General features: G+C 38.2%; 1 protein-coding gene across 22 annotated transcripts in view; it reads left to right on the top strand.

The window, feature by feature from the left end:
- Positions 1-213: 213 nt before the first annotated feature.
- The window catches only part of LRRFIP2 (LRR binding FLII interacting protein 2), a 60,809-nt gene continuing 36,781 nt past the window's right edge, over positions 214-24,241 (top strand). For 9 of the 22 annotated variants that reach the window (XM_030008459.2, XM_030008463.1, XM_030008480.2 and 6 more), the window contains exons 1-4: positions 214-800; positions 10,961-11,065; positions 21,845-21,931; positions 23,448-23,498. In XM_030008459.2, the coding sequence (XP_029864319.1) occupies positions 10,976-11,065; positions 21,845-21,931; positions 23,448-23,498 (228 nt within the window). In that variant the 5' untranslated portion in view covers positions 214-800; positions 10,961-10,975. Of the gene's footprint in view, positions 801-893; positions 965-2,738; positions 2,866-10,960; positions 11,066-21,844; positions 21,932-23,447; positions 23,499-24,241 lie in introns of those variants that run through there. The other 13 variants (XM_030008477.2, XM_030008475.2, XM_030008476.2 and 10 more) reach the window with 7 other exon arrangements.

Below are 24,241 nucleotides of genomic sequence, written 5' to 3'. Positions count from 1 at the left end.
CAGGCCGCAGGCACCCGCCATCCCCCCCCCTCCGCCCCTTCCCCACGACCGCCGGCCGGGACCCCGCCGGCCGAGCGCCACCCGTCAGCGCCCCCGCAGCCGCGCCCACCCGCTCCACGCATGCGCCGCCCCCTCCCTCCGCGGCGGCGAGCCCGGTGCATGCGCAGTGCGCCTCGCCGGCCCGTGCGAGGGGCAGTGGCGGCGGGGGGGGGGGGAGCGCCGCTGCGTGCCGTTCTCGGCGGCAGCAGCGTGGGTCGTGTGCCGCTCCCGCCGCGGCGGCTGGCCGGCCGGCCGCCCTCCCCTCAGCGCCGGCCCCTTCCTCCTTCCGCAGGACCCTGCGGGCGGTTTGAAATTAACCGCTGTTTCCTACCCGGGTTCTTGATGTGGCCCTAACCGCCCGGCATTGAAGGGGAGGAGGCAAGAGGGCGGGGCGGGGAGGAGGAGGAGGAGGAGGGCGGCCTGGAGCGGTGCGGGTCGTCTTTGCCTAAAGCTCCGGTTCCTGCGGCCCCTCACAGGGAAGGGAGGGGACGGAAGGGGGGGAACGGGTGAAGTGAGGTTGTCGCAGCCTTTGCCGCGGCCCCTGGACGGTCCGTGCCCGGCGGGCACCGCGCTCGCCCCGGGGCGGCTTCTGCCTCTGTTCCTTGGGCTCTGGGCGTGGGGAGTGAGGGAAGGAAGGAGCCTGAGGCGATTCCGGGAGCCACGGGCCCCTCGCACCCGTGGAAGGGGGAGGAGGGGAGAGTGAAACAAATTCCCCCCCTCCCTGTTAAGGCGTTCCGGTACTGCGGCAGGCTGGCCTGCAGGTAAGGCTCCCTGGGGCCCGGGCAAGAAGAGGGTGAGGGCCGGGGGGGGAGGGTGTCATATGCATACAAACCCGGACGGGGCGGGGAAGCGGGGTGGGAACCCGGTTCTTCGGGTTTAGAGAAGCGGGGAGGGCACGGCGGCTCAGCCGGGGCTCCCTCGTCAGGTAGGTGAACAGAAAGGGAAGCGACAACGGCGGCGGTGCGCGGCCGCCGTCTTTGTGGGCGCTGTCAGACCTGACGCGGGCGGGCAGGGGGAGGCCGGGGCGCCCCGAGCCCTTCCGCCGGGCTCGATGCCTCGCCCCCGGCCCGCAAGGCCTGTGGGAAGGTGCCGTTCACTCCTCGGTTCTGAGTGGAAACGGCGGAATGAGGGGGAGGAAGAGGAGAGGGAGAGAAAGGAAGATGTCCTGAAATCACAGCTGTGTGTATTTCGGTGCCTTTCTGTCTCGCACTTCCTCGAAGCACGTTACCGCAGCTTTGCTGTTCCCCAGAGCAGCAGGGCGTGCCCCCTCGGTAGAGAGTTGTGGTAGGGTTCAGTCAGGCCTCCTGATGCTTACTCGGGCTTTTTTTAATTTTTCTTATCTCAGAGCACGTTTATTTTTTTATTCTTAGTATGCCCTGCTGCTATAATTGCAAAGAGACTGTTGCTGATGATAAGAGAGATGGGAACATTCACGATTTTGGAAGGAGCCCAAAACCAGCTCTGGGCTGTGATCAGCTCTGTGTGTTCGAAGTGGTTTCCAGTGTGAATCCTAGCATGACACTTTGAAGGGCAGTGTTATATATTTCACTGATAATGAAAACGTTTTGCAGCTGAAGTAGTACTATGTTGAATTTGTATGATCTACTCAGTGACTCCCTTGTTTTAGGCAGACTTACAGACATTTTTGGCTTGAAACTAGGAAGGTCTAGGATCAGTTTTATCCCTTTAAAGTATCAGTGTTAGCATCAAACATCTTTGGAGACGTGTGGGGTTTTTTGTTACAAGTTTCCCGTAAGATTAAATCAATGCTTGTCTGGTGAGTTCTTTAAACGTTCATTGTGTCTTGAATGTAATTAAATGTATTGGGCCCCAGAAACAGTTATCTTCTTAATATACATCTGTTTCCTTGCTTAATGTAATTGCTTAGTGATGATGTAAGAACAGATGAAAGGTGCTCCTACAGTACAAAATAGTTTGATGTACATGACATGCTTTTTCCATTGTTTTGTGTTACTTGGGTTTGGAGATGTTTACCTTGGCGTGTGACGTCAGTCTTACCTGAACTGAATACCTGGCTGTAGCTGAGAACTTGTGAATAGAAGGCAGTTGTGTGAAATGTGTCAGGTGTAAGCCTGTTGCCCTAAACATCAGTACTTCTTATGAACTGACTCCAATGGAGCTTCTTTTTCTTTTTTGTAATGACTCTTATTGTCTTAGAAGATGGCGTCGTACTTTAACACCTGTGAACTTTTAGAAAGTGCTGTTTAAATTGGACTCCAAGTAGTAGGGATCTGTAGAACGTGTTAAGGTCTAGACTTTCACATAGTGCACAAGCTGTCATGTGCATGTACCCCCAAAAACCTAGATTGGTGTCATATATATAATTGAATACCTCTGGTATATAATGCCAGCAGAGGATTAGAAACCAGTAACAGATTTGATACTATGTTGTTGTTTGTGTTTCTAAGATCTAGATGTGAAGGTGTGGTGATAGTTATGGGGCAGTACAGTCCAGTAGTGTTACAAAAAATTATTAGATATGCTTTCTGAGAAAGTAAGCCAAATTTATTATCTTGAATATCTGGAAAGTAGATACCGTGTCAGTGTATGTAATGGACAGTTTGTGTTTATGCATTACATGTCCTTGAAAATAGTTCATGTAAATAGTGCTGTCTGCTTGTGAAGATGATAAAGTTGATGTTTTTCTGTATTAGGCATGCAGAGTTAGAGCTGCTCCAAGGGAAGAGATGAAGGGACACCTCCCAACTGGCCAGGTCAGAAGAAGTGTTTCTAAGCCTACCAGCCTGCTACTGCAGCAGAGGGCTAGTCAGCAGGAGTGATGTCAGCTGATCGAAGAAACAGCAGGTGGAGAAAGCTCTAAGGGGGTACCCAGGAGAATTTGTCCTGCTTGCTTCAGTAGCTTTTCTGTGTTATACTGTAACTGTAGCAGTAGTAGAAAAGAGTGTAGGAGTGTATTAAATTGGTAATGGAAAAATATCTTAAATAGTTGCAGCTTGTTACTGAATGTGGGTTGTTACCATGGGGCTCTCTGTTTGTTTCATTAAAAAATGGAGCCTCAATATAGTAGCAGTGTTTTGGTTTGGGTTTTTTTTTGATGAGTAATGAATCATTCTTTTGCAAAATGACAGAAAGGATACTCGGTTTTTTATTATGCATTCCTGTCATTTTTCATGGTGCTCATTATAGTACTGTCATTTCCTCATATTTTTAAATCGCATTTGATTTCTTAGTTTGTTCCTGGATCTTCAGCATTTATGGTAGCACTGATTCTAGAAAAGTCCAACTGTGTTATACTCCTTTTCTGAAACGTAGATATGCTTTACATTGTGCCCTGAGAAATCCTCTAGTGACTGACCATTATAGGAGCTTTGCAGATGCTTCTTGTCTCTGATGATAATATCCTGTATGTAATGTTTTATTTTGTGGAGTAATGGTGCAGTTCTTAGCAACTGAATGGCAGAGAACTCATACTTCGTAAAATAAGTGCCACTACTTGAAGCTGCATCACTGCATGATGTTGTCTTGGAATTTTGGTAGTTTGCAAAGACTGAGGAAGGTCACCAAAGATAGCTTGGTGTGGGTCTGGAGGTGCCTGGTGGTTCTACAGGGCTATAGGATACATTTGTACAGTTACTGGCTTGCATTGCTTTAAGTTTACCAACACTAACCAGGCATGGCTACACTTTATGGCTTCATCAGACAACACTTTTAAGGACTGCATAATGGCTTTTTGATTCCTAACTGGTGACTTACTGTTCATCTATAGCTCTATAACACCAACAAACTGAGGGATTTCAACCCCCTCTAAGGAATTGTCTTTCTATTGCTAAACACCATGAACTTGTAAGAAGTTGTATTTCTCAGATTTTAAAAAGGCAAATAAACTGCAAATATGCTGCATTAAAGGGGTAGATTGTGCAGTTGTCAGCTTGTACTGGATTAACTGTCAATTATCCAAAAAGTAACTTTTTCTTGAAGAAGCTGACATGAGCTTGTCTGCTCAAAGCAGAAACTTTGTGCCAACGGGTTTCTGAAGGGAGCTGTGATTAGAGATGAACAGGTTTTTTTAAAAATGGAAACACTATTCATGAACTGGAATAACTTTGCCTCCATCATAGTGGTAAGAACAGTAATCTTTTGGCAGACAGTAATTATATGCTCTTCTCAGTCTTTGCTTTTTCCCTTTGATGTTAGGCTCTTTTACTCATATTAGCAGCTCTTTTTTGCGATAGCTCTAGTTTCAGTTAATCTTTTTCTGAACAAGGTTATTCTGAATGAAAATTCTAAATGAATCCTTAAAACTACTTGCATTAAAACCCTGTTTACTTCCCTTTCTCACTCCCCACACAGTCCTTTGTTGGGTCATGGTCACACTGTGATCATGCAGCTCCTTTTCTTTCTTGGGTGCTTTTGAGCCCATGGACAGATATGCTAATTCCAAAGAGCATACCGTTGTATAGGGGCATTCTTCTGGGGAAGACTTATGTTTGTCTTGTGTAATTTTAACTCAAGTCATGTATTTTTATTCTATGTCCACTTATTTCTGTGTCTCCTTTAGAGTTTGCTTTGACAAAGCACTGAAGGTTAAGCAAATAGGATTGTGATTGCCAATGTGATTCTTTCTGCTCCTTCTCAAATATGAATGCTACTTCTGCTGTTTTGCAGTAATAATACCTCTGGGTTGTTTGTAGCTTTGTGTTGCTAGAGCTGCAATTTCATGAGACAGTTCTTTAAAATAGCTGGGTTGGGTTTTCCACTGTTCTTCTGAGCACATTAACTTTTAGAACTTTGCTCTAATTGCAGGTATGGTAGCTTCCATCTGTTCACTCATCAGCACTATTCATTCGTTGAAGTAATGAGCAAGTGTTCAGTTAACTTATGAAGTATATTCAGATTCTTCAATTTCAACTCCATCATCATTGCATAGCATTCCTGCTTCTTAAATCTTTCTTTTTAGTTAGGTATTTGAAAAAGCTTTTACTCTTTTTAGTATATTTCACAAGTATATTTTTCTAGTATATTTCACATTTGTGGAACTGTCAAAAATGAAAATGTTTACTACTGTTTGTACTTTATCAACAATCTGTGATTGGTTTGCTGGTGAGCAATGTTTTTTTTTCTCCTGCTTCTTACATTCATCCTCCTTATTTATTAATGTGTTTCTAACATTATTTGTCCAAGTAACCTTCATTCAGATTCTTTCTTTTAGGTTTTTAGACTGTTTGATGTCAAGAAATTCCACCCTTCGTCTGTGTTAATGTTGCCCTCTCCCACTGGCTTCACTGCCTTTTTGTTCTTATGAAATCAAAGGATTTAGCTGCTACTTTAAATTGAATCAACTTATAACTGAAATTGATCACACGGACTGTTACTAAGTATTCTGTGAGATTTTGGGGGTTTGTTGAGAAAATGCCTAGTGCTACATCTTGGTCGTTAAGAGACAGATAAAATTCTGTGACAAACGTAGGTATTTATGTACTCTAATATTGTGAAATTACACTCAGATGATATTTTATAATGAACAACTTCCCAGTAGTGTTTTTCTGTCTTATCACATGTCAAAGATAACACTTTTCAGCAGCAGAGGCAGTTAGTGCTATTGCAGCATTCTGTAGAACATCCTTTGTGGTCCACTCAATTCAAATGTTTAAAGGTCTGTAGCAGATAAAAATGTTAACTTTGCAAGTGGACAACTGAAATAGCAAGAAACTTTGCTTGGATGTTATGGGCAAAAGGAGCAACTCCTTAGCATTAAAAGAATTTACTTCTTTAAAGATATAAACTGCTGCGTTTGTGGCTTTGGACTTCAAATGCAGGGGCTGCTGGCTTATATTCTAGTATTAACTGGGAAACTGAGGCTGGTTCTAACAGCCAGTGTTTCTAGAGCAGTACTGCTCTTTTCTGTTGTTGGATCAAATATACAGAGATTGTTTCTACACAGGTGAATTTTAATTATCTTGTAGTCTTTCTTGAAGGAGAAAAGGAGAGTTTCAGTCTGTTTATTTATAGCGTGTTCACACTGTAGTATCTGAATGCCTTGCATGTACGTGATGCCAAATACACTGGCATAGACCCAGGCATCAGAACAGGTGGTGCCACTGAAGGTGGTGAGTAATAGGGCCTTAAATTGTAGTGTAGCTGCTGTTTTATGTAAGACAGGTTACACTTTTTTCTAGGAAGTGAAAAAGAAACAAAGAGAACCTTTAGTCTGAAGGTAAGAAGAAGAAGAGTAGACAGCAAAGACTTGGGGAAGAGATAAAATTTATATATGCCTGAAGTGCAGATGAGTAAGAGGGAACTTGAGGGATTTCCTCACAGATCTTCTGGTTTGTTTGGGGGCTTCAGACCTTTCAGTTTTTTGGAATGAAATACAACAGGATATCACTTCATCAGTCATGTAATACAATGTGTAACCCAGCCTACAGTAAGGAATAAACACATAATAGTTGTGACTCAGGAATTCTGAACTGTAAATGCAGCAGATTATAATGTACTTTCCTTTTATTATCTTTTATAGTTTAGGAAGGCCAGTGTAACAAACTGTTCTTTGTGTGGTTGTATTTTGTTTTGGGGTAGTCTTTAGTTATTTTCTGTGAAAATCGTAATATTACAGCATATGTTAAATTCTTTATAACTTGCGTCAAAATAATTTTTCCCGTAAATAGCAGGTTATACAAGTGAAGCACCTATGAAATATTTCTGCATGCATGTGAAATATTTGGCACCTTACATTTTTCTGAGAAGTAACATCATGATGCATTTAGTATTAGACTAATTAGTCTATTAGCAATAGGACTAAATCTCTTTAGTACTGAACTGTATAACAAGAAATGAAATGCTCTGACATATATCAGCTCAATTAAAAGTTAAATGGAATGGAAGAAATTGTGACAAAAGGGACAAAAGACCCTTGAAGACATGTTAAAACATCTTATTAAAGAAAGCTTATATTGAGATTTAGTTTCAAAGCTGGCAGCAATAACAACTATAGAATCATATAGTCTGTTATTTTGGAAGGAAACTCTTGAGGTTACCCCTTGCCCAAAGTGTGGTCAATTAGAGCAGGTTTTTCAGAGCCTTGTCCAGTCAAGTTTTGAATATCTTCAGGGCTGGATGTTTCACAGCCTCTCTAGGCTAATGTTTAACATGCCTCTGTTCTTCAACTTCAGGGTCCCCTATTTGCACATGATTCCTCTTGGAGATGTGAGTTCTCTAGATTTGTGTGTACTTATGCTGTTCCCTGCAATGCCCTAATGGATGTGCCAGTGAGAGTGCACCTCACAAGCTTGGGTTCGTGCATCTAAGGTGTGGGTTCTCCTCCCTTGCTGCACCCTGTATGGACCACCTGCCAGCTGGAGTGCAGGACCTTGCATCCTCCTGGAGGGGTGCTGCACTGTCTGGCCTGGACAGATGCCATGATGCAGTAAGCGGGGTGACTTCTGGCAGTGTCAAACCAGGGTTTGACTGATGCCATTTCCTCTCCAAGGTCTCTCCCACTGGTACAGACTTTCATATTTTTTTATGCTTCTTTTCAAGAGGACTCCTTTATTTCAAACATTTCTTTCTCATTCCCTAGTTACTGTTTAATCTAACTGATGATCCTCTTGCTCTTCAACATGACCAGTTTTGGGCCAAGATTCTGTCAGACAATTTTGCATATTTGATTTGCACACACAAAAATTCTTATCTTCACATTTGATATTATTCAGTCTATTTTGCCAAGGGTGGGCCTTGCAAGCACCCCCCACTCTGCCCCCTGCGTCACTAAGCAATGGCCCAACAGTTTTCTTAGTCTTTCTTTTGTTCTTAGTGTTCTTACAGTAGCCTATCTCTTTGTCCCTGTCAACCTTTGCTGGTTTTGACTTCAGGTGAGCTTTGGCTTGCCTAACTTCTCCTTGTAGGCAAAGGCAACATGTCTGTATACCTTCTAAGTAACGTGTCCCTGCTTCCTGTTTTTTGGGTTTGGGCTCAGTCAGGAGTTCTGTGCTCATCCTAGGTGAGAAGCGTGGCAGATGGCTAGCAGGAGTGCCACACTTGCCTTCCTCCACAGTGACTTTGGCACAATTATGCTACAGCGAGACTGAGATTAAGTGCTTTTTATTCATTTAAAGCATCAGCATCTATTTTTTTTAAATTCACTACTCTACATATATATGTTAGTACTTATTGTCAGTCTGAACGTAGGTATACTAAAAATAGCTATATAACCTATTACATTCAATTCCCTGCATCAGTCTGCCAGCTAAGAGAATCTCCCTGAATTAACCAACCAAAGTTAGTTGTGTATTAGAAGTGGTATGTTGTTTAAAGGATGTCCACAAATGCAGTTCAGGGCTATGGCATGTGCAGTTATTGTGCAGTTTTTACTATTGTGGTAAATATTTAGTTAAGAAATACAACCCTCAACATACAAATTAAAAAAATTTCATTTCGTGCTTAGTGACCTTTTTTAGTAGATAGGTTTGAGTTCTGCTGTTTACATGAGCTGATCTATTGTAATAACATAATTTCCTGATTTTTAATTTTCTTTTTTTTTGACTAATATATAATCTTGTGAAAAACCTTCTGTAGTAAGGGCGTATTATTTTGTGTTGATGCAACTTCTGCTTTGGGCCCTACCTGCTTTTCTTATTTGAAGTCAGCCAGTAAGAATTACTGAAAAAAGATACAGATTTTTGGAGACATTTCTTCCGAAGATGGGCAGCAACCTGTAGCTCTGAGCTTAAACCTTTGCCACAGAGATCTCCAAACTGCTTTCTGCATGTATATATCGAAATTAATCTGAGTATAACACGTAAGTTTGCTTGTTTCTTTTTAAGACTAAAAAGACAGACTCTTACGGAGTGGATTAATAGTGGCAATACTTGTCCCAGGCCTTATCTCAGTCTCCCCTTACCCTGAGTTTGAGCTCTGCTGCCCTACTTCCAAGACCCATCCCAATCTCTGATAAGAGGCTGGACTCTTATATTTCTTCCTGCAAGTGTGCTGCTACCTAATACCAGAATTAAAGCCAAAACAAGCAAAAAAATCATGTTGTGGGGGAGTAAAAAATAAATTGAACCATAAGCCAGAGGCAGATGGTGAAAACACTTCCTTGGCAGGTAAGTCCTGTGTGTTGGTCCAAATGCCTCTATTTTATCCAACCACTCTGCGCTACAAAATGAATGAGCAGCCTGTGGAGGAATGGATGAAATCCAGGGGGTACTTATGTCTGCTCTTCTCCATCAGGAGTGTGTTCGTTACTGGACAATAGAACTGCATCTTCTCTGGCCCCTTCAGATACTGTGGTTTTATTCCTCTACTGCTTGTCCACAAACACTGCAAGCTCTCCTTTAAGGTTTTTTACACAATGGAGTTGTTGTGCACCTGCAGTATTGAGTATGTTTAGTTTTGGTCTCAGAATAGCAACTGGGAATAAGATTATTGCATAACTGTTATATCTGTCCTATGCAGGAGCTTTTAAGGAGGGGGACATCCAGTTTCAAGTCTTTGTTGTCTTTTCTCTCATCAGCAAATATTCTATTTCCCTTACCTAAGCACATAAAGAATAGTAAAATACCTGCAGAATTTGAAGCAGAATAAAAAACTTCCTGCCTGCAAGGAAAAGAGAGGACTAGTGGGATAGACTTATGGAGGAGGGAAGAAGTGTAGAAGCTAAAATTAAAAAAAAAAAAAAAAAAAAAAGCTGTGATGCTACTTGGTATCTTTTAGTGCCAGAAAGTACCCCACTTTCTGTATTTTGGCTTTGTGATTGCTGTATAAAAATAAAAGTAAAAACTGTGCTTGCACAAGAATACCGCTGTCACTTTTTTTTTCCTTTTCTCCCTTTGATTAAACTGTAAGGAATTCTTGAATGTTTACTGATTAGACCCAGTATGAAAGATGGTTCTTGCACCAGTTCAGTTGCAAAAGGATACCCAATAGTATTTCCCTTCTAGACCTTTTCTATTTGCGTGAAGAAAATTTTGTTCTAAATAAGGTGTTTTTCCTGTGTGGGACACTTACCTCATTTATATCAAATAGCTGGACTACCACCAAATTCTGATCTGACATTTGGAAGGACCTGGATGTCTGGAAGTAGGGTTTCTTTAGGATATTTGAAAAAACTAATTTAGATTATTTTTTGAGTAATGGTTTTCTGTCTGTGGCTGTATGTGCTATGTTTTGGTTTGGTGGTGATTTTTATATTCTTGCAATTGATAACAGAGGTTTCTGGAAGAAGACTAAGAGGCTATTTTATGTGTTATTCTGGGTATATGATGTTAGTATGTTTCTCCATTTCCCAAATTAGGAATCTCATTAGGCAAAAGAATGTTTGACTAGAAATGTTGTTACTTCTACTATAGTAAAACTTTTACTTTAGAAGACGACTGCTGTTCTCATTCAGTTGCAGCTGAATGAGAACAGCTGCATTAAAACTTAAATAAGCCTCACCTCCCTGCTTTGATGCTTTGAAAAGTTTGCTGAATCTATCTTTTCTGTTTTGGAGAGAGCTCTTATGATCATGTAAGTTTAATTCTTGAACCCATTGCTGCCTATAGGTTTTCTTCACGTTCATAAAATTAAATGGATGCTTACTTTTAGGAGTTGTGAAAAGTGACAGGGTACATAGGTATTGTCATTGAGCAGGAGCACTTGACAGTTGTGTATAACTTTGAAGCTGTAGGTAAACTGATGGGTTCTGTTCAGTAGAAAAATGCTGTGTGTGCGCCTTGTAGAATGCAGTGGTGTTCTATAAAGCTGCTGCAAGATTTTGTGATAAAGTTTTCCCAGAAATAGAACTACTGGAGAAATTTGTGCCAATGGCATGTAGGTTTCTGGAGTATCATATAGCTAAAGAATTGGAAAATTTATCACATTTTGGGGTGTGAATTGCTTGTTTAGTTTTAATTCCAGATCTGAAAACTGAGCTTTTTCCCGTCTGTTTTTGCAAATACAGAACCAGAGAATAAAAATGGGAACTCCTGGATCAGGACGGAAGAGAACTCCAGTGAAAGACAGGTTTTCTGCAGAAGATGAAGCTCTGAGTAACATTGCCAGAGAGGTTTGTTAATTTCAAATTGTCTTAAATTCAGAAATAGAGATTAAAGCAATCTCATTATCAAAACAAAAATTAATTTTTTTAAGCTGTGCATTAAAAAGTGTAATTAGCCAAAAATATGACAATTAATACAAACTAAGAGTATTTTTGATCAAAAAAAAATCACATTTACTGAAATGTCACAATGATGTATTAATTGTATGATTTGTGTAACTTCATGGGATCACACTTAAGCTTAGCAGATATTTCTACAGATAGGTATATGCTTAGCTAAAGATAAATGAGAAATCCAACTGCTATCTTGGGTCTAAAACTGAAAAAAAATTCCAACATTTATCCCATTCCATTGTGTATTATTCTTAAGATGGTAAGTATAGTGTATTAGTGTTGAATGAGTAATAGTTATTATTAAAAGGTATTTGTAATATATTCTATTTCAAATGTGAAGTCACATTTCTGTCAAAATAAGCTTAATATGTATGCTATACCAGGACTTTCTTAACAGAGTCACCACCTGAAAAATAGAGAGCTGGAGGTAACCAGCCAAAAATGCAATAAACAAGAAGTTGATACAAAGGGGAATTTTGTCCCACCGGATATAGGAAGGAGGCAGCTGGAATTTAGAGTCTTACAGACATCTATTTGGACTTGAGTTTTTCTGGGAGGAAATGCTGTGACTTGGAAACAAAAGCCTTAGTATTGTTTGTATACAAGCGTATACAGAAGCTTTGAGCTACACTATCTACAAAGCAGCTCACCCTAGTTGACAAAATGAGTGCAAAATGCAGATTCTAATTGGCCTTGTAATGTAAACTGTTGCCTATGTATGTGTGCGTATAGTATATATACGTATATGTGTATGCAAGACAAAATAGGTAGGTGATAGGTCTTTGAAAACACAGCTTCTGTATGCCTTTTCAAATGTAGCTGTCATAGACTGTAGGCTAAGAAAATGATCTGTCAGCAAAAAAATTATATTCATTTAGTTAGTTACTTTCCAGAAAGCTCTGTTTGCACCAAATGTGATCGAAGTTCTCACCCTACCAGATATGTTCTGTGTGGGGCTCTGGGTCATGTACTGTCTCGCTCATCAAGTTCCATCTCCCAGTTTTGGGCAAAACAGTTAACAAAGGAGAAGGAATCTGGCTTTAAATTTCTTTCTAGTATTCTGTGCATGGTTCCAGTATAGTAACATCAGCTTGCAACTTAGCCTAGAGAAGAGGGTCTCTATAGCATGGTGTAATAAGTATTGTCTGTCTTAAAATTACTGTGGTGCTTTTTTCTCTTATGTCTCTTACTTGGCACTGGTGAGGCCACACCTTGAATACTGTGTTCAGTTTTGGGCCCCTCACTACAACAAAGACATTGAGGTGCTGGAGCGTGTCCAAAGAAGAGCAACGAAGATGGAGAAGGGTCTAGAGGACAAGTGTTACGAGGAGCAGCTGAGGGAACTGGGGTGGTTTAGTCTGGAGAAAAGGAGGCCGAGGGGAGACCTTACCGCTCTCTACAACTGCCTGAAAGGAGGTTGTAGTGAGGTGGGTGTCAGTCTCTTCTCCCAAGTAACAAGTTATAGGACAAGAGGAAATGGCCTCAGGTTGTGCCAGGGGAGGTTTAGATTGGATATTAGGAAAAATTTCTTCACCAAAAGGGTTGTCAAGCATTGGAACAGGCTGCTCAGGGAAGTGGTTGAGTCATCCCTGGAGGTATTTAAAAGACATGTAGATGTGGACCTGGGGACATGGTTTAGTGGTAAACTTGGCAGTGCTAGGTTAATGGTTGGACTCGATGATCTTAAAGGTCTTTTCCAACCTTAATGATTCTAGGATTGCTAACCCCCTCAATTAAAATTTAAGCATGAGCATAAATTAAACAAAAATTAAAGCATTATTTTCCCCCTTAATGCTAAATTAAACTGATACTAGGTCTCACAGTTAGAGGTGTTATCTTGCTGAGATAACCAAGTTGAATATGTCTATTCCAGGGATTAATGTATATTAAGTCTTTCCTCCTCTTCTGTCAAAAATGAACTGGAAAATAACTTGCTCAAAAGCTCATTCAGTATTCTGATATTAATCTAAATCTGCTGAAGATAACTAAAATTTTTATGCTGATCAGGATATCATTTAAGGGGTAGGCATTTCATATTGTCTTTAACTGTTTTATGTCTATTAATAATTCTTAAAACCTATTTGAATTAAATTGTTCTAAATGTTCCTTCTGATTTTCTTACTAGAATTATTTTTTCCCCTTTCTAATATTCTGGCATTCTTCTGTATTTCAAGGGTCACTTTCATGGCTTGTTAGGGAGAAGAGAATTCAACGTATTTCAGAATAAAATGGTTTATTACCTTTACTACATGTTTTCAAAGTTGTGTATAGCACCATTTCTTCTTTTGTGTGGCCATATCCAGGTTTCACTTTAAGTCTTAATTTAAAACTGTTATCCAATTTTAAAATAGTGTGAAAAGTTGTATGTCATCACAAATACTGTATTATCACAATATGTACTGCTGTCAGGTTGTTAATCCCTTGGTCTGTGTAGGAGAAGCTGGCCCTTGGATCCCATGTCAGCAGCTGTTGTCATTTAATTGGTAGCTGTAATTCATAGTATTACCCAACTTATTATAAAGAAAACTTTTACTTTAAAGGAACAGAATGCATTTCTTGGGATATAACAGCAGAGGAACTAAGTTCTATCTTTAAATACCATCTGATTTTACTGTGCCATACATATGCCTTATTATTTGAGGCTGTGGAAAAGTTTTCAGTTACTGTGCTGACATAGGGCATGCCAGTTCTCAGCATATGAATATATAGAGTAGGTGTACTTTGCCATTCTGAGGCCATTATCTCAGCAACATGGCTTGCTTATCTTTTTATTGTCAGAGTGTTTTGTTCCTCAACTTCCTCTTCTGAAATTACCTTTTTAGCAGATGTTACAACAGTTGAATTGAGTCCCGTAATCCAGAAGTCAGATGTCTTGTGAGGAAAACGTTCCTAAAAGGTGTTCTAGGTATTGAGAGATGGTAAACAGAATATGCTGAAACAAAAGGCAAGCACTCAGGATGATCTGCATGGAAAAACTGCATAGAAGTGTTCTGGGATTCAGAGCAGTCACAAAATAGCACTAGGAATTATCAGAGTTTGTAATACTAGCAAAGACTTCTAGTGTAGCGTATGAAGTTTCAGGGTTTTTTTTTCTCCAAAAGTTCAGATTTCAGAAAGCACTAATCTTACTCTTTTTCACCACTCTAATTTGACAAAATTGGGATTTCCTTGTTCTATGGGACGTGTCCAAAAAATGTGATATCTTCCTTTTGGTACCAACAAACATCTGCTTTCTAAGAAATTTTGTGTAAAGAATTCTTTGGTACTGATCCAATAAAATCATTTCTATATAGTAATTTTTCTGCACTGGTTGGATTTGATGTGTCATATGAAAATATTTAATGGAAGACAAGGGTACTATCATAGGATCTGAAGGGCTTGGTCAAACTACTTCCTCCTTGTGAGATTTCTTTCATGTTTTCCATTTTTCCTCTGCATCAGAAAACTTCTCTGTCAGTTGTTTCTCCTCCCCTTCACTTCTTACAGCACTAGCACTGTTATGTAGAGAGTTCTTTCATATCTTTTCCTTGCTGTGGGAGTTTGCATTAAGACAAGCTCTTCTGCAATGCTTCTGCACTAAAGACACAAGTATGCTAAAACATCCACACTGGAGTGAATTACTGCCTTATTCCAAGAACTTCTGAGTTACCAGACCTCTTTCTTTGAGACCTACTTTGTATTCTGTTGTGTGCTATCCTTCCCAGCACTGAATTCCCTTGTGCTCACTGAAACTGAGGAAGAGTAAAGGTGATTTACATTTCCAGGGACAGGGATCTACGCATCCTTTTCTGGAAGCAATGCACTCTCCATATTATTCAGTGTCTTAAGTAAGAGTAGTTGCAGTTGAGCAGTTTGGAAGTCTTACCTTGGTACAACAGAGAGGATTACCAGTTTATCATTTTTGTTTCAGAAGCTGTGGGAACAGGTGTAGGTATGTTGTCCATGTGTTCCCTGCAAGGAGAAAAGTGAGAACTCTTGAGTGTAAATGCACCCTACTACATTAAAGTGGAGTATTGGCCAGTGTTTTCTGATTATAGCAAGGTTAATCTGAAGTCAGTTTATCTCTTATTAAAAAAAAAATTAAAAAATGCCTCTCTCCTGAAAATATGAAGAGTTCCTTTATACCACCTTCTGGTTCCTTCTTTAGCTGTTGTAACGGATTCTGAAGCTGTTAGCTTTCTCAAATTGACAGAGAATATAAGCCAGCTGGTATGGAAGACAGTTTCTTCTGTCTCGTGGAAAGTTTTGCCTTTCCAAATAACAGATAGGGATTGTCTAGTGTGACTTCAAGTTCCTGTCAAGATTAGGTTCTTATGCAGGAATCCTTTTTGTTTAACAAATAAATAAAAATTGAGGTTCATATTCTCAAGGTTATGTTCACAGTCTACACTGGATACAGCTGATATGATCTCAAGATCTGTTTTCCCTGTGGTTTTGTTGTGGAGATTCTCTGCTTATAAAGTTGTTTTGTGGACAGTGTATCTTCAGCTGACATCTGCATTGCTGCTTCGCTTGTCTTTGTAATTTACAGACAAGTTGTTGTGTTCATCTTACATATGCAGCAGTAACCTGTCGTCACCAGGCATCTCTTATGATTACTTGAGACCTCTTTCTCCAAGACCAGCCTTACATGCCACGGCAGAAGTTTTAGTCACTTCTGTGTTCTTACATTGACTTCAGTTCAAGCTCAGATACAGTGAACATCATGCCAGAAAGTGAGAAGAGTCTGACTCTTGTCATCTCACTAGCCTCAATCCGATAAGCAGCAGTGTGAAGGGACAATCAGGATTTACCTTTTATATCCTTTCTTTCCGTGCTTGCATTAGCAACCCTTCCATTCTTCAGGGCTGAATAACTCTAGATGTCAAAGAACTAGAGCTTGTGGACAAGGATTGCATCACTGTTCATTTGATTTCCTTCTTGTAGCATCTTGTGTGTATTTTTTCAGGAACCGTTCTCATGACTCTCCTCTAATTGTATAGCAGGAGCCTGAAAACTCTTAAGAGGTGTTTTCTCATGGGAGAGAATAAAGATTCATTTGAATTTAAAATTCACTCTCTAGTTTCTCAAACTTTGGGTAGAGTGCAGTTGTTCTTACTTTGGTAAAAATGTTATGTTACTTAATTGCCAGTGTAGAAAAAGCCAAGAGTTCAATATTTCAAAATGTTTGAAGGCTATATCATGAATTTCAAAATGGTTAACAACATAGTCTTTGTCGTATTGAATCTATTCAAAGTTCAGTACATGTTTCTCTCTGCATACAGCTTCAGCTTTCCTTAAGAAAACAAACAAAACCCCAAAGAACCCCACCCTCATACAGAGATTGTCTTTGTAGATGCTAGATGATTTTTGAATTTATGTTTTAATAAGAGATCACTTAAATATTTTTTCATCAGCTGTTTCTACTTCAGTATTAATTAAAAACTTTGCTGTTGTTTTTAATAGTGGTTAAGGATATTTTATAGGAGATAAGGTATTCTAGAGATTTTCTAATCTATATATGGATCTGTATAATAAATGGAAGAAGAATAAGAGACATCAGAAATAAAGAATTCTAAACCCTTAAGTCATGTAAACATTAAGATTTTGTCGATTGTAGTGTTTGCTTTGTAGACAACTGGAGAAAGAGTAAGGCACATCAGAAATAAGTGCAAGGAAGACATTTCAGAGGAGGCATAAGAAATAACATTTGGCACGAGTGGTGGTATTGCCTTGGGTCCTTGAGACAGTAAGGAGATAAGGAGGGCAAAAAGCGTGGAAGTGAGAATACAGACAAAACGAGCAACAGAAGAGAGAAATAATGCATGTTCATTTAATAAGAAATGATGAAATAAACTTTATAGTGCAGTGTGTAGTAGTGTATTAAGAAATACGGTGAACGTTTTTAAAATGCTCATCCTGGTGCTTTGCTGGAGCTGGCAGAATGTACTGGTGTAGTTCTGTCAAACACCCTGCAGCAGAAAGGGAGCTGGGTACCTTGGCAGGGGTAGCCGGTGCCCTCACTGCTGCTGTCTGGTGGAAGAAGGAAAACCTTCCTTGCTTGGGCCTCCTGCATTGGAAACTGCAGGACTGTAAACACTGCATATCCCTTGACAGAGAGGGGAATGAGTTACACGTATGGAGCCCGTGATGACAAAATAATTCTGATTTTTCAATGAAAAGCGTTCATATTTTTTCAGAGGTGAATAGCATATTTTAGTATAGCCTATATTTTTTCCTTATGAAGCTTTTATGCTGAATCTGAACTAGTTAATGAATGACCTCTACAGTATGAAAATTAAAAATAAAATACTATTGCTTTCTGGTGAATTCCTTCTTGCAAGCAAGGGGAAGGAGAAAGATGCCTGTCTACACTATGGAGACAGATGTTATCCTTCTCCTTGCTCAACATGTAGGGCAGCTTCTACCATATCAATTCTGTGCACTAGTATGCTTCTTAACTTGATGAAGAACTTGATCATTGCTGTGAAGAGACTAAGAAAAAACACATCAGAAATGAGAGACTACAGACTCAATCTCTACAGAGGCATTCAAATTAAAATCTGGTCTTTTTCCCTTTCTCCTTTCTTTCTTGCCAAAAATATCTTGGATTTAACTGAAGAACTAAATTTTATCCTTCAATGTTGAGATAAAATGGTTTGAAAGGTTTTCAAAAGATTGTGGCAGAATATGTATAAAAAAAAATGTTAAAAATGAAGTAAGCAGAGATGGTTTTCTAAATGACTGTAAGTAGTTGTTAGTAATTGGAGTTTAGGTGAAAATGAGGAAACTGACCATGTCACCTGTAATGGAAGGAGAATATTCTCTTGCTACCCCTATGTTTACTAAATGTATGCAATAAAATAACCGAATCAAAGTGCGTACTGCTTCAAGGTAATAGCTTAACTGCTGGAAAACAGCCAGAATCATCATATTCCTCTAGAATGAAATGCTGTTTATGCAGGTGCAAGGAAACATTACGGGTTTTTTTCCTTTTTTTTTTTTTTTTTTTTTTCCGCATGTGAAGCTTTTTGGTACCTATTTTGAAATGAAGAATTCCAGAACTCAGCAATGAACAGATGGCTTTGTTTTGTTACTCAGAGCAGAGCTAATGCTCAAAGAAATGCAGATATGACACTTGGTTTAAAATCGCATATTTGTCCTTAGGGTAGAAGATAAAAGTTAAGGAGTAGTATGAGTGTGTTCATATACAAAAAAAAATTACATATTTAGTTATTAATTAACCCTTTATTAATTAGTCCTTTTTTTTTTCCTATCCAAAGTCTTGAGGGCTTCTTCCTTGTCTTTCTTTCTACCCAATCTCTTCTGTAGTCCTCTATCTCCTTTCTTGATCACTGCTCTGAATAAATTCCATGCAAAATTGTTGCATCTATACCTTATAGCTCCTGTTTGTCCTCCAGAATATATAATCAAGAGGTTTCTTTTCATTTTAGCCACCAGTATAAGTGTACTGGTATGGTGCTAACAGGTTTGGATACCTCATCTCTTATTTGCAGTTGAAGTGTTCAAGAACCTACAGCTACTGAATTTCTTTTTAGCAGTTGGAAGTCCCCTTTAGAAATTTTTAAAATAAAGTGTTGGATTTGCTAGATCTTGGACCATCCACAGTTTAATTTTTATTTCAGGAAAATAGGAATTTGGTATGTTATATCACTTTTTAACAAGCTGTACTTCAATTAGATGATACTGTAATATATTTATCATAAATAACGTATTTTATTTATGTGTGTCTGGTCTAAAGACTGTACAGAGAATAATGAGCAATGAAACTGAAATCAAGACTGTAGTGGCCAGTCTGTAGTTTTCTAAGACTGGAATTTGTTTAATGCAAGCTGTAGAAAGCAACCTGGACTGACTCCCAAGCTCCTATGGGCAAGCAATATTTGCAATGCTCTTAAATTCAAATACTAATTGAGTTAGAAAAAGCATTATAACATGACTGCCTGTCCTTTTGCTGGTTTTTTCTAAAAAATAAACAGTAGTCTAGATTTTCTTTCTCTGCTGCTTCTACAGTCCAAACAGCTTCATCTTCTCAACTCAGTTCTCTATCCAAAGCTGTTGTGGTGCTGTATTTCCCTTAGCATATCTTTAAAGACTTTATTTCAACATAGCTGAAGAATTTAACTTGTGAAGAGTTTGTTGGTGGAAATTTGTTTCACAACTTTTGTGGGCTTTCTTCAGTAACACAATAGAGTGAACAGCAGCACCTGGGAAGAAAACTATGTCCTTTTGAATTGTGGTTATTTCTTTATTAATGGTAATTTTGAATTTCAATTACATAGTTACTGAGATTTGTATGAGTGGTCTATTAATAACATGAGGTCTGCTCTCTAACAATTCTGCTGAGAATAAAGAAATATTCAGTATGATGGCCTTTCAAATGGTAATATGATTTGTCTCATGCTGTAAGGTTTGGTGAAGGAAACCCAAGAACTGCACTTTCAGTCAACTTGCCATCTTCTTTGTCTTTTTGAAATTGTGTACTTTTTCAGAGGAATCTAGTTGCTCAGATTAGTAATTAATGTAATACCAAACCATTTTTTGCTAAAAAATTTCTCTTAAAAGGCAAGATGGTTTTTTTTCCTCAGACACCTGTTTTATGACAAATGTTTGTAGAATTCTCCTGTATTTTATGAAGGGTTTAGTAAATTGGAAGAAAATTAGTTTCCCCTCTACTGTAGGAATGTGAAAGTTAGGTCTCTGGCTGTAGGACTAGAAGAAAGTGGGGAAATGTGAATTGATTTTTAGCATGAATCTGTAAACAAATGCACTTTCTATCTTTAACAATAAAGCCTTGCTGGAGTCTAAAGGCTAGATGCGTGTATCTGCTGATCTATAGACAGAACTAAACCCAGACATATCAGCTGTTCGAGTCCTTTCTGTGCTGCATACATGTCTATGTGAAAGTTTATATGCGCAGAGCTATCATTACAGACAATTACAGAGTGGGGCTGCAAGTGAGAAAAGACTTCCTGTTGCATGGGAATTCCCTTGCTTTTCTTGTGTGCTGTCTTCAGGTAGGAAGAGCAGCAGCTTTATGCTGCTATGAAAAAAGATTATATTGTGGCAGTCAGGAGTGCTGACACAGACTTGGAATCATTTCATCTGAGTATGCAAAATATAGAAAAACAATCTTAATGAGAGTAATTTGAAATTAAGACAAACTATTTTAAGTAATAAAGCTATAATGTGTTTGCCTTCTTTCTTGTCACTATTTGATAGATATATTTGTACCTGTAGTTTAGTCATAATTTAAAGTTAAACCCTGAGTTAAATACTCCTTCCTTTTTCCTGAAGCACAGTAAAAGATAGTTACTTGCAATTGTCATGGATTTTATAGGTCTCTAATATTTTACATAAATCTATACTGTGATAGTGGCCAAAGCAGAAAAAAAATTATCCTTAACCAAAGGCAAAATTCCACTGAATTTTACATTTTTAAGAAGCTCTTTAAAATTAAATGTTTTGGATATTAGGAGTTCTGAAATTTTGGCTGCTGGTGTTTCTCATAAGTTTTTAATTAACACTGGATAGACAACTGGAATTTTTGGTGGACAACTTGTCTTCAGTGGTTTAATATTTCAAGAATTTAAGAGAAAATTTTCATCAACTCATTATTCGAACATGAAAAAATTGAGGTTGTGTTTTCCTCAACAATTAGCTTCATGTCAAAATTATTGCATGATGTAATTAATTAACTGATTAAATTTGAGGTAGCATTTAGGGTCTGAAAGACAATGTGTTTCTTTTTGGTTGAGACTAGATAGAGAGTGGAGGAAATACATAGCTGTATCTGCCAATAACCAGGTTTCACAAGCAGTGCAGATGTAACAGCTTTTTGCCACTGAAAAGGGGAAGGTCTTGCTACTGGTTGTCCTGCCTGTCCCTTTTGCTGGGTCTGGTGTTCATAGGACCCTTGTACAAGCCAATTCATTTCACTAACACAGCAGAAAACTACTTTTCTTTCTTTGTTGTCGTTGTTAACTTTCTGCTGTGGTAGTTAGTAAAATTGGCTTACAGCAGATTCTGAGTGTTGGGAGTATTAAGGGCTTGAATGAAAAGGTAGGGAAAGTCCCTTTTTGGTGATGGTGAATGTTTAAGTTAGTTCTGGAGGAACTGTAACCCTAAATTTCTTTCTTACATTTGGTCCAATAATGGATTTGATTTTGATTGCTGTTTGAAGTAATTCAACTTCTAAGTGATGTTTGCTTTTTGAAATAATTCCTAATTATAGCAGAGTCTTTAAATATGACATGAACAGTAGTGGTTTAATATCTTTATTTTGATTCTTTCTTTTTTGTTTTAACGTCTTCATGTGGCCAAAGATTCTGCAGCTGCATACATGCCCGTTTAAGTACTATGCATAGACAAAATCCTGTTAAAGTCCGCAAGACATGAATTTTTAGATTTAGTGATAGTAATGCTTTTGAACTCAGTTCTTGAACTCAGTTCTTTTATCAACATGTAATTCTTTCAACTAGTAATGATATGTGTAAAGAGTTAGGTATATATCCCTTCTGAAATTTAATTCTGAGAACTCTGATTTCTTTACTACTTATGTATTGTGATGTTAGAATCTTAATGTGTTTTTGTGAAGAGATTATTAAATTGAGTACTCAGACTATTATACAAAAAATGTGGTTTTAACTTTCAGTATTTTCTATTTGCTTGTAGGCAGAAGCCAGGCTTGCAGCCAAACGGGCAGCTCGAGCAGAAGCAAGAGATATACGTATGAGAGAGCTGGAGCGACAGCAAAAAGAGGTAGTGTAAATCATCAGGAATTATTGCAAACCTTTACTAAAATTCTTAATGTATTTTATTTTATTCCTGTATTTGCATCAGATTTTGTCTTTTAGTGTAATTTAGCTGCGTGCTAGTATTTTCAGCATCAGGCAACTGTTAGCTTCTCTATCCCCCCATACCTTCCTCTTTCCCCTTAGGCTATATATCTAAAAGGATAACTTGCTTTGTATTTACCTGTGGATAGCACCTCACAAAATATTAATCTGAACATTCATTTTGAGCTTCCTTAATAGTTACACTTGTATTGTGGAAAAAAATCTGCTATACAAAATAGGCTATTAGCACTCTTGCTTTCAGATGAAAAATAAAACTTTTTTTAATGTGATTTTTAAATTCTAGCTTCAATGCAGACAAAACAGATGCTAGGATGTTTTACCTTTAACAAATGCAGTAAATTCAATGCTAGCAATCAAAATTGGACAAAGATTAATCTAGATGTTTATCTTTAGATATTTAAAGGGCTGAGGCTTTCTTATTACTGCTTATTTGATTTTAAATGAGCAGAAGAGAGAACATGATGACAATGTCCAGAACTCAGGCTTGCATAAATAATTTTACATAGAGAGAAACAGTTTTCAACTTCTAATATGAAGTTTAATATTGTCTGGATTTGAATGACTAGCTTTGTGCCTGAGTCAGCTGGTGACTTTCGTGCTTTTATAAGAACAATTACTTAATACATAGCAGTTTCTTTGCTGCTTGTTGCTGTGCAAAATGTCCATGTAAATATGGATAACTGGCAGCATAGCATAAATAATTAATATGACCGTACCCAAAATGTACACTGCCTAATATATAGGCTAAACAAATATGAAAAAGTAGAGAGAATTATTTTGCTCTGTTTTTAATGTGTTTATACTATACTTAGTAACTGGTTAATTTGGATATGGGACTGTACATATGCAGTTTTCAGTCAATTTCTTCCCATATGGATTATACCAAAAGTATGCACAATAAATACTTATTGTCAGGACCTTTATTTTTAAAAAATTAATAGAAATGGGATAATATTTACACATACGGTTGTATGTTGCTCCACACATTTCTCGTTAAAAAAAAAAAAAAAAAAAGAAGTTGCATTTCTTGAGAAACAAACCGAGGAACCAGATTTTCAGCAGACTGGTTATTTAATGGTTATTGTATTTGATTCAGGTTTTGACATAGCATGCAAAAGATTGAGATTTATTATTTATCATGATTACATTGAAATCCATATAAATGCTGATATTTGGGGTTTTTTTTGCTGGGTAGTAACAAGTGCAATTTACAAAACATGTTTCTATCTCAATTCTGTATGTTTCTCATTATTCCATACTTTCAGTTTTCTAACTGCTGTAGGTTTCTGATATTATAGTGACGATTACATGGCAATTAATTTAGATTTTTCCAAATTTTTGATTTGGTAATCCAGTCTTGTGTGGTGACTAATGTATACTGTAAATGGTTTGTTTGTTTTTGTTTTTACATTCTGTAGTTTTCTCAACATTCATATGATAGAAAATGGGCTCATATCCAGAAATGGATGGTAGGCTAAAACCACCCGTTGTGCATGTTTTTGCCACTCAGAGAACTAACATAGGATTTGGAGGAAGTAATTTACTAATGGTTTGCTGTGTGTCATTTCAAAGTGTTCTGTTGCTGACAACAAATATGTATAAACTCTATATAGATGCGGTATGGACAGTATTTTATAGCAGCAAAAGACAAACTATGAAATCAGATGCTTTTCTTAAAATGAAATGTGGGGGGGGGTCCACCATGTGCTGGCTTGTCATGAATCTATTTAAAATTAAATTACATTAGTTTCAATCTAGGTAAACATCTTTTCAATAGTAAATGTTTTTATTTCAGTTAACTGCTGGAGTTTGGGGTTTTTACTCCTTAGCAGAATTACATTTATTTGTTTTTTCTTTGAGTAACATGCGAATGCTAGTCTTTTCACTGATGATTAAGTCACTTCTATGACTTAAAAAAATCAATTATAAAAGATTGAAAAACCCCAAACCCAAAAAAACACCCCATGCATCGCTTCCATCCTTTTACCCCTTGCCTCTTGTTTTCAATTAATAATGATAAAATATTTGACTGTTCATTTATTTAGATTAAATCCACTAAGTAGGAAGGAGTAGAGATAGTTGAGTTACAATCCAAAAAAGCTTCTGTTCAATTTATAATAATTTAATGCAATGTTTGTTTAGAGAGTTCCTTTCACAAACCTCATGTGCCTCTTGAAACGTCTCCGATGTGCCTTTTTTTCTTAGGTTTTTA

The sequence above is a fragment of the Aquila chrysaetos genome, chromosome 3 (genome assembly GCF_900496995.4).
Source record: "Aquila chrysaetos chrysaetos chromosome 3, bAquChr1.4, whole genome shotgun sequence".
In the NCBI taxonomy this organism is placed as follows: domain Eukaryota; kingdom Metazoa; phylum Chordata; class Aves; order Accipitriformes; family Accipitridae; genus Aquila; species Aquila chrysaetos.
The sequence above is the reverse complement of the archived record's forward strand: the minus strand, read 5'-3'. Positions and strand labels throughout refer to the sequence as shown.